This window comes from Haemorhous mexicanus, chromosome 5, assembly GCF_027477595.1.
Source record: "Haemorhous mexicanus isolate bHaeMex1 chromosome 5, bHaeMex1.pri, whole genome shotgun sequence".
Classification (NCBI taxonomy): domain Eukaryota; kingdom Metazoa; phylum Chordata; class Aves; order Passeriformes; family Fringillidae; genus Haemorhous; species Haemorhous mexicanus.
Genome location: NC_082345.1, coordinates 45,833,628 through 45,846,407, shown reverse-complemented (window position 1 = coordinate 45,846,407; position 12,780 = coordinate 45,833,628). Strand labels below are relative to the sequence as shown.

The following is a 12,780-nucleotide window of genomic DNA, read 5'->3' as shown; positions in this document are numbered from 1 at the left end:
ATATTTCAAGGCAGTATATATACAGGTAGGAGAAGAAGGAAGCTCAGAATCTACAGTACAGTTACTTTATATCAATTTATACGAAGCACTAGTACACACTAACCAGTCATTTCTACAGCTAAAAAAGGATTCTTCACTGCTACCACCAGCCAGAAGTGTGCTGCAGAAATTAGTTCTGGTGCGCTCATTCCAGCAGGTCTGTCTTCTGGGCTACACAAAAAATAAATTATTAATTAAAGACACCCAAAATAAAATAATTAACACTAAATACATGAAGATGTACTGAAATTAAATTAGGTCAGCAAGACTTTAGCTCATAAAAAGCAGACACCATAATAGCTCCATAGGTATATGTAGACATTTGCAGTTACAGCACACAAATTTTCTCTATTCAGTCTAAGTTTTCAACAACTGCTCTTTGCAGATAAACTTCATATTTTATATAAAGCAAAATCTTTCATGCTCCACACAGACATTATGAATAACTAAGCCTGATCTTCACTATTGCACAACTCTGCTACCTAATGCACCACAGTAAGTACAGCCCAAGCACCTTCACACCCCTGCACAGCAATTCACCAAATGTTTTGTTTCAAGTAACAAGAAAACCTAATGAGGGTAGCTGGGATTCTCCTTTGCCCTCAGGTAGGATTATGGAATATGAAGATTGTCTGGTGTGTCTAGTTACTGGGCCCTCACACAGAGGCACAATACTCAGAACCCACTTTGTATTTCAAAAGACACCAGCACCACCACCAATTCATGTTGCTAACAAGGCCCAGCCATGCACTGTGTGCCCGTTGCCATTTGCAGGCATGCAGGGAGCTCTGCTGCTGGGCACTGCACTGGCTGCAGGGGAAAAGCCAAACCCCAACAACAAACCATCAACAGTCCTCCAGATACTCTTCCCACAGTAATATACTTCCTACACGGATCCATTTTTGTCACAGCACCTAAAGGGCTCTTACCACCTCAAATCTGACTAAAACTTTCCTGTTCATTCCCTAAAATTGGTATTTTAGAACAGGAATTCAGAATACTCCCATAATTTTAATTCAGAAAAATGAAAAATAAACTTTGGAGTGGGATATATAAGAATACATGTCTCAATATGCAGTCGTTATCCATGTGCTCCATCAAACTTTGGCACACAGAGCTGCTTCTGCAGGGAAAATGCCCTATTTTATCAGTGTAAAAATTTTAAGTTTTGCCTTAAAAACTGTTGGGTGTAAATTTTATTTTAAGAATAATATAAATTTTTAATATTAACTGTTCTCTCTCCAATTAAAAGAGCTATCCAGATATTCCACAAATATCCTTATGAAGTAGTTGCTAGTACATCATGGCTTTCTTTTAAATTTTGAACATTTCTTGGATAATTGAGTGCCATGCTTCCTCCTGAAGGTTTTTAATGGCTCTACTTTTGTTTATGCACCTTTTTATTGCTACAGGTACTATTTGAGCCATTAATGCTATTAAACACTTCACCATAAATCAGTAAAACTAAAAATGAAAGCATTCCCCAGCCATGAAGTCACATTAGTGGCTGACCTACTGTTAAGCCCTATCTTTCCAGTTCAAAAACCCCTCAATGCAGTGAAATGTACTCTAAGTTTACAGGGCAACAGAACCCAAATTTCCAAATACCTGACTTAGAAGTGGCAAACTGGAGCTAACAAAATCCCTGACAACTATGGTGTAATGAGCCCCAAACAGAAGTTACTATTCAGGCCATGAGCTGCTGAAAACACACAGGATGTGCCCCATACTACATGAAACACAGCAGTAGCCAGAACAGGGACTTGAACAAAGCTTTTCCTCCAAATATTCAAACTTCAGGTACGACAGAATGATGGCAAATGATGGTACTTGCACTGCAGAACTAAATTTATGGCCTAAAACTTTTTCTTGCACGTTCACTTAACAGGTACACCTATGAATAAGAAAGCACTCATCAAAAACTTGTGTGTCAGAGACACAAAGTATTTTTGAAAGGAGGGATGGTAGAAATCAAACGAGAGCCTTTACAGCTCCTTATAAATGTGGCATCTGGTGATCCTGTGTTTATAGGCTAAGATTTATGAAGAAGAAACTTGGAAACAGAAACCTTCTTGACAGAAATCTCATATTTAAAAAAAACCCAATTTGATGCAAACTATAATGTCTATGCCAGATTCACATAAATTACTTATAATGAAAACCGTCATATAATGGTACTTGGTTGACAGCTTGTACATGAAACCATCTTCCTTTGGATGAAAGGAGATGGATGAAAACAGGCTTCAGGATCTTATAATGTAATAGCCTAATCTAAATGAAAATATTTACCACCATTAAACTAATTTTAATCTGAGAAAGAAGCTCATATAACCTGGGATAATATTCTAATTACTTCAAGACAAAAAGAGACAAAATAAAAAAGTTTGAATCATACCAAAATTAACAAATAGAAGTTAACCTTAAAAATAACTAGGAAGGTAGTCTTAAAAATGCTCTAATAAATTTACAAATGTTTCCTTATCAGAACCAACCTTGTTTATCTTCACAGAGAAAGCTTTCTTGTTTTGTTTGTCATGCAAAATATTACCTGTGGAACAAGGAACAAAATTTTGATCTTAACTTTAGCATATTCTTGATTGTTCATCAAAATCAATAATGCAATGGGAGGTTAACAAAATGTGTATCTGGAGTGCATTTACAATGTTTACATACAAACTGAGTAAAATGAAAATGCATGCACCTTCACAATAGCTTTTTAGATCCCAAGCAGTTTTTACCTCTTCAGATATTTTCTTCCTTTTTTAAGTTATGAATAGACTTACCAGACAACTTTTATAGAATAAGCCCCTCAGAGCAGCAACCCCAAAACATAGCTAAGTGTTGCTTGTGTCTGACCTCTCATCAAAAAAACCCTCTGAATAACAGCTAGTCATTAGGTGTTCCCCAGCTGCCGGATGCAGAAAATTAATCGAGGCTGAAACCACATCCATTTGAGTTGTGACTGAAATTGAAAAGGCAGTATTCCAGCAATATAAAAATAGGAGTTTCACATACTGTAATTCTACTCTAGAAATTCCACATTTCTGCTACTTGGAATTTGAGTTTTGTATACAAATGTAAGCAATTTTAAAAACTTAAATTGGCTCATCAAGAAAAGATATTCTATAGTTCCTTAAAAAACAGCAATTCCGGCAAATACCAACTTACTGTATTTTTTCTTCACAATTCTGCTTAATTTTATTGTTACTGGCCCTCTGTCTGGACATACAGCTCTTCTGCAAGACCAAAAAAAAAAAAATTAAAAAAGCAGTTTCTAGGCATCCAAACAAAATCCTCTCCTATTTGAAGGTATTTTTCTTTTGCGCACATAAACCAAATTCTAACCGCTATTAAAACCTGAACTTGCATCATGAATATCATCTTTTGTATTTCAAAAGCCATAGTGCTTCAAACAACTTAGAAAAAAAAAGAAAACCAATTTACACAAACATTAATATCCTGTATTAAATCAGAATGCTCAGTTTTGTTTGATTTAATGGCAACATGAGAAAGATGCTATAACCAGCTTCCTTTTAAGAATATCAGTCAGTGTTGATTCAGAATCTTATTTTCTTATGAGCTAAAAAAAGTAATTTACTCCAGTTATCTTTGCTGTAATGAAGTCTGCTTCTCATTAAACTTAAGAATTCTGTATTTTTCATACATTCCAATAAACACTGACTTTAGATAAGCACTATTTAGGAAAAATTCATCTGTGTAATCCTCAGCTTCCCTTTATACAATGCAGCAAATGTTACAAGATAAAGTTCACCAAAACAGAAATGTTATTTCCGTAAAACAACAGAAATGTTCCCTCTCAAGCTTACTAGAATAAAATCAGTTCTTGACTACAACTATGTTTTACAGAAGAGGAACATCACCAGTGCTTATGATAACATGCAAGAAAAGTGGATGTTTGTTTAGAGAAACAAAAAAAAATATTTATATTGTTAGAATTTGATGCAGCCATACTTCAAATGACTGTAAAATTTTTCAGAATTGCTAGAAAAATGCAACTTTCACAGAGATCAATGCAAGAAATACATTGCCCTTTACTTCTTCCACATTATTTTAACTATTTAAGTGGGAATTACAGCAATGATAAAAGAAAAATTAAACCACTACTCATGAAAACTAACATATTTTAAAATAAAAATAATTTTACAAAATTTTCAGGATGTACAAGTTAAACCAGTTGATTTTATTTCTTTTGAATATTCCAATTCAAATGCTTGAAATTACAAGGCTGACCAACCTCACAAAACTTCTCATCTTCACATGGCTGTAAGTTTCCTTATTGCAGGCACAGTTTTCCTCTTCCTCCTTCCTCCTTAGCTGTTTTGTAACCTGAACCTGTGTTGTAAAATAGAATCAACCCAATCTAGAATGTCATGACACGTGGGCTTTAAATTCATACAAGGTCTCTTCAGGTCTGTACAGAAATTAAACTCAAACAGAAGGACTAGAAAACATTTCAACTCTTACTTCTTTTGAAGTAGACATGACTTTGACTTCACAGGAGATTTTTTTATAAAAGAGAAAAAACCTACATCTTGATATGCTATTGACAATGCCTGAGATGCATACTAAGTTCACAGGATGAAAAAAGCCCTGAACATTCTGACTGCCATGGCAAGTGTCTCACAGCTATGCACTAGTTTCCATTATGAATCTATAAGCTAAGTTTTATTAAAATAAGTTGGTTGTTCAGAATACGCAAGGTTCACCTTGGGGAAATGCTGAACTACCACTCAACTTAATATGCTTCCTCATAATTGAAACACACACAATTTTCTTCTACAGTAAAATAACTGAGTTTTTTTCACATCTCAAAAACACTGAGAGCAATAAAACTTTTATTTCACACTGTGAAGTTGCTTCCATGGCTACATTGCAATTGTTTGCATTAGAAACTTTGTATTTCCTTATCCCCAAAATCTGGCTTTTTATGCAACCCCTTAACATACTAGCATGCTAATTCTGAATATCACAAAGAGAAAGCTGCCAGTCTCCTGATAGCACCACTGATGATGCTGACCACTGTGTCTGTATATCTTGATACACATTTCATCTATTCCTACAGCTCCAGAGGCTCGTTTTCAGGGAAGGACATTTTTCTCTGCCCATCTGTTTACACTGCAATTTTGTGAACAGACAATCTTTCAAACTGCATTTTGATACAGCCTTTACACTTTTCCAAATGTAAACTTCAGTTTATCCCATTTCAACGGCTTCCTTGAGTCTTCATAAATAAAGAAGCCAAAATACACAAGTTTAAAGTTTCCTATGAGAAGGAAGCATCTCTAGTTGCCAGCATGGCTCCTTTATAGGTGACTGCCTGGGCCTCCAGAAGTACAAGAAATGAGTAGTGGAAGCCTGTTTTCTAAATGTCAAAAAGTGCAAGACCAGCAGCTTATAAATACTTATAAGAATAATTTCATCATAAAATTTTCAAATTGTACATGAAATCACTAGCATCTTTCTATATGCATTTTCAAGATCAACTATCAGAAGAGGTTTTTTCCTACTTGATAAACTACTCTCCATATCAGTATTTTTAAGAAGAATTCAGAACTGAAAAAAATTCAGATTTCGGTTGAACAACGTTTAACATTAATTGATCCTCTTGCCTTTACGTGTTTTTGTCTGGGAATTGGAGGCTGTGAACACAGAAGATTCACCTCAGCTAAAAAAAAAAGCAATATTCCAGGATAATTGGTAGAGCAGTTGTTTACAAAACCTAGTTTAAAAAACACTTTGAGACCAATTACCATACTTCTAGTCTTGGATATATCATGAATGCTCAAAGATACTAGAAAGTAGCAACAGTAGCTTTATGATTATTATTATTACTATGGTAAATACTTGCTCTGAAAAAATAATTAAGAATAGTTCCTAGCTTCAAATATGTAATAGAAACATTGAAACAGTAATTACTTTGTTAGGAAAGCTTATTTAACACAACACATTTAATTTTATATGATGGAAAGGCTGCAGCATAACTTGGATGTTCCTACAAGGGAAGTTATTTAAGAAAATAAGTCTGGAACATACCTTTATCTGCTTATCCAGTGCATCCAGCCTGCATACTGCTTGAAATGGTCTGCGATCAATAGGACATGAAGCCTGGGTCTGAAAAATTATTTTTCTTATTACAAACTTGGCAATGAGCTAAGAGAAACCCTAATTTTCTAAACTTTTATTCACTATTATAGTAGCTTACAGAAGCACAGGAAATCCCAATTTGTCCACAGTAAGAATGCATTTGGACACGTTATCCATACACTCAGTATTTTGTTTTATATAAGCAGATTGCTCTTTCAGGAAAAATCTAAAGGAAACCAGAATATAACCCAGAAGTTGTGAGTAAAAAAGGAAAAGTATTTAATACATTTTACATTAAGTTACCTTCATTTTCTGGTCTTTTAATTCCTTTTAGGTAACTGATTTTATAAATGTGTCCTGATTTTGGCTTATTTTTCAGTGTCCTGATTTTATACCAATGTGTCCTGATTTTTGGCTTATTTATCTTAGTGCTGGTACACTGCTTTGGAGTCTATGTAAGATTAATGTTGATAACACACTGAAAAGCATAGCAATATGCAAATGTCCTCTACATTTCATATTTTTCTAACATTTTATTTCTTAATTCTATTTTCAACAGGAAGTGTGCTGCATTCTGTCTCCTCCAAAACATAAAACTGGTAATGCAGAAAGCAAACAGTGGTCATAACACATCTCTTTTGTTGCAGTCAGCAGACAACAGATTCCCACATGAAACACATCGAAAGTTTTACAAATTAATATTCAAGAAGGCTATTTTACCCTACTGTTTGATGGAAATAGCCATTTATTGTTTTTCTCTGATCACCTAAATGCTCTCTTACTGAGGCTGCACTACATCAGATAAAACACACACACAGAGAACAAAAACACATTATTAAGCACAAAAATGGAAAATTTCAACTGAAGTGCCACGTAAGTGGATCATGTAATGAATCAGCTTTAAGAAAAATCCACATTAGATATTAATTTTAGCTATGAGAGAACTCTTTATTCCTTTTAATTCCAGACATGTTTGCTGTGGGGGGTGTGGTTCTTTGTTTGATTCGGGGGTTTTGTCATCATTACAACCTCCACACCCACCTTAATCCCACTGGCCTTCAGAGGCTCAGTTCAACACTTGCAAAACAAAATAAAAAACCAAAACACACACCCAGTCTCCAGCCCTAATTCATTCACTGAACAAGATCCAGTACAGGAACTGTACGCCCTGAAGAGGCATATAATTTCTGCAATTTAGAGAGCTACAGGGTATCTATGCAAGCAAGATGCTGTACTCCAATTACATAAGCAGCTAGGAAAAACCTGCATATGAACTCTGCCCCAAAATCCAGTTGTGAACTTCATTCCTGTCTTTTCATCGGGCCTTCTAATTTTCCAGCTAATTCTGCTCTTTTCTCAATTTCAAGGAGTGCTCAACTTCTTTTTCATATACCAGCCCCCAGCAAAGGAGCATTCAGGAAGTTTCCGAACTTCTGATTTCAACTGAAGTAGATAGAACCAAACAAGACTGATTTAAAAAAAATCCAAACCCATTAAACAAACAAACAAAAAAAAATCCCCAGGGGTAGTTTCAGGAATAAACTGTTGAACAAGAATGTAAGTTAAAGCCATCACCTAGCCTTTGATGCTCTGGTATTTTATCCTAACTAAAAACTTCCTCTTTTGGGGGATACCATTGTTCTCTGCAGTGTCAAGGCCCCAGATAAGAAAAGCATATTGGGTAATTAAGCCAGTTCCCTAAGGACTCAGATCATGAAGACAATTCTTGTTCTGTAGTCAAGGCACAGCTAACCCACAGTAACACAGGAGTGCAATGTTCCATCAGGATATCTGATAGCATGCAATGCACTGTAGCTTCTGAATCCACTGCAAACATCAAGGTACATACTTTCATTCTTAGATATGCCAGATTGTAAAAGATAGGTAGGAGGAAGATATTTTTCTTAGCCATTTTTATTCTCGTTTCACGATCTACCTTAGCTGAAATGTTTATCCAATACGGTCTCTTCCTACATTAAATTTACACATGAATGTCAAGTTATCTTCCCAAGTTTAAGTCACTGCACATTACATTTATTCATAGCAATAAAGTATCATAGAATACGAAGTGTTACTAGCAGCAATCCAAATAACAGCTGTTTTTGCTCCACTAGAGAAAGATGTTCAATGTTCAATTCTTCTGAACAAATGTTTAACAACTTAACACAGTTTTACACAGTAGTAAAAAGGAAGGAAAACATTCTGGAAGAGTCAAAAATGACCACTAGGTTCATATATGCTCAGAAACAGCAGATGCTCTTTCCACTCCTACTCAGTTGCTTTCTGTAGGCTTAGCATTTTCTGTAAGCTGACAACATTATCACTAGAGAAACTCAGGACATTTGGTTGTACACTCCCAGTCCCCAGGTGGAGTACAGTTGTAGGGTAGCCCGAGGGAAACTAAAGGTTACTTCTGTCTAAACATGCATCAGCTTTCACCTGTCTGTTAACAAATAAAAGCAAACTTTTAAAATATTGGAAAAAATGGAAGAAAAAACCCGAAGTTCTTCCCCTGTCCCTTATCCCAATGGCAAGACAGGATTTATACTGCTACAGAAAGGAATAAAGGCAAAAAAAGTCAACATTCATTACAAGAACCAATTATGAGGAGTGGTGACCTTTAACTCATCTCTCATGGTTTTTGAGAACATGGTTCAGGTAACAAAGGTGTTGAATCTTCTTTCATCAAAGGCACGTTAGTAATTCCACTCTTCTGAGGTTTCCGTTCAGGGAGCATTGTAAGTAATAGTGAATGTATACTGTACTTTTTGATAAAGAACATTTAAAACAAGAAAGAAGATGCTGAGATGGAACAAGTCCGAGGAGCAGATCCCACTTTAACTGTGCACAAGGGAGAAGGTATATGAAATGTATCAAAACCTTAGAAGAACCACAGATCTTTACAATATCTTTCTTTACCATAGCTTTAAAAATCAGAACATGCAGTACTCAATATAATCATCAATATCACTAGAACCTCAGCATGGCCTGCTTGCTTTGCTTCTGAACAGTTCTTTCCTTGGAAAAGTACATTCTAGTAGCTCAGCTTCAAAATATCTTTGATTGTTTTATTCTCCACATGGAACTATTGAGAGTTTTACTGTTAAACCTGCTAACTCCACAGTGATTTATTCTTTCATCCATCCTGTGATATATGAAGAATTTGCTTCATAAAATACATAAGCATTCACAAAAATCTGCAAGCCCTGGAAGTTTATCCACAAACAATATGTTTCATTTTCAGCTTTCAAAAAAAAAAAATTAGTGTATTTTATTTGGATTTTATGACCCTCTAGAAAAAGCTTACTTTAGCTCCACAGGCATAACTTAATTTCTATATTCTTGTAACTGTACTAGAACGACACAGAACTGTGATCTCTAAACTCAAGGAGCAATAGTTCTCAGTTTTAACTACATCACTTCAAACAGCATTTGAACGAAGTGAGGAAGGCAAAAGGATGAAGCAGTTACTATATTCCAGCCAGGAATTTTCAGAAAGCTATACAAACAGGCGCAAGCTAACCCCAAAACATATTTGGCTGATAAAATAACTTTGACAGATACCCCCATCTCATCAAGTTCCATGCTATGAGGTTTCATAACAAGCAGTAACAAGACACAAGTACAGAATTCGAGTTGCTGCTGTAAATACCTACCCCAATTTTTTTTTTCTTCAAGTGGCTTATAATAGTCTGTTCTCCAAATTTTGTATTGAAAAGCTGATACAAAAAGAAACATGATCCTGCACTCTTAGATAATCTGTTAAGCACAAATAATACCAGATTCTCCTAACTAAATTCAGACTTAAAGTGAGATTTAGACTGTTAAAGCAATATCTGTATATTTCACTTCACCTTGTAATAACAGTACAGCAGAAAGCCCATAGTAACATCTCCAGCTTCAGTGAACAGGGAGACATTACACCAAATGTAGTGAGAAACACCCTCTCCACATTTTAATGAAAGTAGGAAGACAATGGGAAATGCACTACTTTCTGGAAGAATGTAAAACCTTACCATTACTTTCTTTTCAGTCTACTTTTAAAAATCAAGTAAATTTAAGTGTTATAGTTACACTATAAGAAAGCACTATTTCTGACAAGTCTTTTTTGGAGGGAAAAAAATCACTGATAGTAATGATACAGAGTGCAAAAGAACAGATTACAGTTTTAACAGCTAATCAGTAGACTACTTAGTTACAAATCTAAACAGCCCTCTTCTCTCTACCTACCTGACATAGCTGGCTAGTTCTTAAGTTACAATTCAAAACTGCCACAAAGTGTTGACAAATTAAGTTTAGTCGTATTGACACTATTGGAAGAACTGGAGTAAAATGAAAACCACTCAGACTTTTGCACTGCACTTCAACAGCATTAACATTCATAAGTTGCTACACAAATGTTCTTGCAAAATCACAAAGTGGCTGAGAAGAGATCTCTGGAAGTCATCTTGCCCAACCCCCCTGCTTAAGCAGGGAAATAGCAAAGAACAACTATATACTACAAAGCAAACATAATTTGCAAAAAGGTAATTAAAATCTACAGTTTCCAAAACAATTTGATTAATACAGTTTTTCTGAACATCAGTTCTCAGATGAACTGTCTAGGTATAGAGCACTTTGGGTATACTTGAACAATAAGGTTTTTTCCACTGTTATTTTTGGGGCTTTAGGTTGTGTTTCTTTGAACACAATCTAACACAATCTATGTTTTGTTTACTAGTGTCATCTTAAATCTTGCCCACAGTGCTCTGTACTGCAGATCACTGCGGAGGTTGCTGCCACTTAAGCTGATTCCTTCCTATATCCTTCAGAAAAAAAAGAATCCAGATCAGAAAGCATACACATTAGGAATCCCAGTTATCATACAGGTAACTCTCCTTAACTGCAGAAGAACATACAAGTGCAGTAGCATATGCCACATACACAATGATCCAAACCTCGTATGAACACAAAGACAACAACTACCCTAAGAACTGAACATCAAAACCTATGAATAAAACACCTAAGAACATCCACTAGAAACATACTGCAAGACAGCTCTTTGTGCCAACTGCTTAGTGTCATTTAGCTTATTTCAACCACAGATCCTGTACAGGGCCTACCTGAATATGCAACCAATGCTTTGGAGAATTTATGACTGTACATACTCCACTTTCAAATTCTCCACATAGGGAAAAAATAATGTGGGAAACCAGGACCAGAGCATGAAATAAATAAGCTTGGTAGGTGAGGGTCACTGAAACCAATGTCTGTTACACAAACATTGTAATAATGGAGACAACACACTGAATTTTTTCTTCAACACACATCTCTCATGACAGTTCATAAGAGGAATCAATAGAAGAACAGAGATAGAAATCTCCAGTACATTTCTTAGCACTCTGAAGAACAGAAAGGAAGTTAAAAAGCCTACAGTAAATATTTATTGCTTCTAAGACTTTTCTGTTTTCTTTGAATAGAATAGAAAAAACAAAGATAGAGATTTTTCTCTAATGCATACAGGCACGACACCACAGCTGCTAAAGCAGTTGTCTTAGCTGAAGTGGTGTTAACAACTTTGTGCATATTTGCCACAGATGCCTAGTTAACTTTTCTTTGTATCAGTTTCACTTAAATCCTTTCAGAACCAATTATTATAAACTAAAACATGTGCTTACCAATGAAAATACAAAATACAAGTTTATCTGAAAAAAAAAGTTGAAAAAATTAGTTTTGACCCAAGTAGTTTAAATATACTAATAGTATTACAGATGACAGAAACACATTAATGTAATTGCTTCCTTTGGTGTAACATGACATTACTGGGGTATTTAGGGGTAGATAGGGGATTTCTGTTGCTGGCTAGACCCTCCCCCCTTTTTTTATGTGGCCAGAATAATGTTACCACATACATGCTCTTTACACTGAAAGCCACCCTTCACTTACACTGTCCTTCTACATTCCCACTGAAGGGTGTGTCCAGTAACCTCAGCTCCTGATTTAGCACCTTCTATTTTTTATGATCTTCCAGCACAGACTCACTGAAATACAAAGCCTCAAGCTTGAGAGTCTTCATTAGTAAATTACACCACCTCCAGAAGTGGTTGACAGCTGGCACAGGATGACAAACATTTATGTTATCCTTCGTGTGCCTACTGAGAACAGCCCCCAGCAGTGACTGGGACAGCACTAGTTTGCACAGCCAAAAGCGCACAAGTCGACAGTCTAATAGTATAGAAGAGTTTAATAGTATAGGCAATTGACCTTGTGCATAGCAATGCTCTCAAATGCCACAATTAACACAACCAAAGAGAAGAACAATTCAAGGGACATACTAAAAAGTTACTCTGAAGATTAACTCCTTTCTGGGGATTCTTGGTCTACCCCTCACTTTTCTTTTAGGCTTTAGACATCTTTCTTCAAAGGGAAAGAAAATACAGTACTGACTCAACTGTAATGCTATTTAATTCTGAAACTAAATGTTCAGATTTAGCCAATGGGATCTAATGTATTAGACCTGTTCTGCAGCAAGTTTCCTACCCCTCTTTACCCTTCGGAATAAAGGCAATTTTATTGCTTTTAAGTGCTTTTTAAAATTCTATATTCTCTCATTTCTTAAAAAGTAAGATGTTCAAAGTGTTATAACTGCTGCTTTCA

The 12,780-nt window shown here is 35.5% G+C and overlaps 1 protein-coding gene across 4 annotated transcripts in view; it reads right to left on the bottom strand.

Annotated features, from left to right (window-relative positions):
• The window catches only part of SCAF11 (SR-related CTD associated factor 11), a 49,937-nt gene that overhangs the window by 17,126 nt on the left and 20,031 nt on the right, over positions 1–12,780 (bottom strand). For all 4 annotated transcript variants that reach the window (XM_059847026.1, XM_059847027.1, XM_059847029.1 and 1 more), the window contains exons 4-8: positions 6,094–6,171; positions 4,295–4,392; positions 3,208–3,275; positions 2,532–2,587; positions 104–210 (exon numbers count right to left, since the gene is read on the bottom strand). In XM_059847026.1, coding sequence (XP_059703009.1) covers positions 104–210; positions 2,532–2,587; positions 3,208–3,275; positions 4,295–4,392; positions 6,094–6,171 — 407 coding nt within the window. The remainder of the gene's footprint in view (positions 1–103; positions 211–2,531; positions 2,588–3,207; positions 3,276–4,294; positions 4,393–6,093; positions 6,172–12,780) is intronic.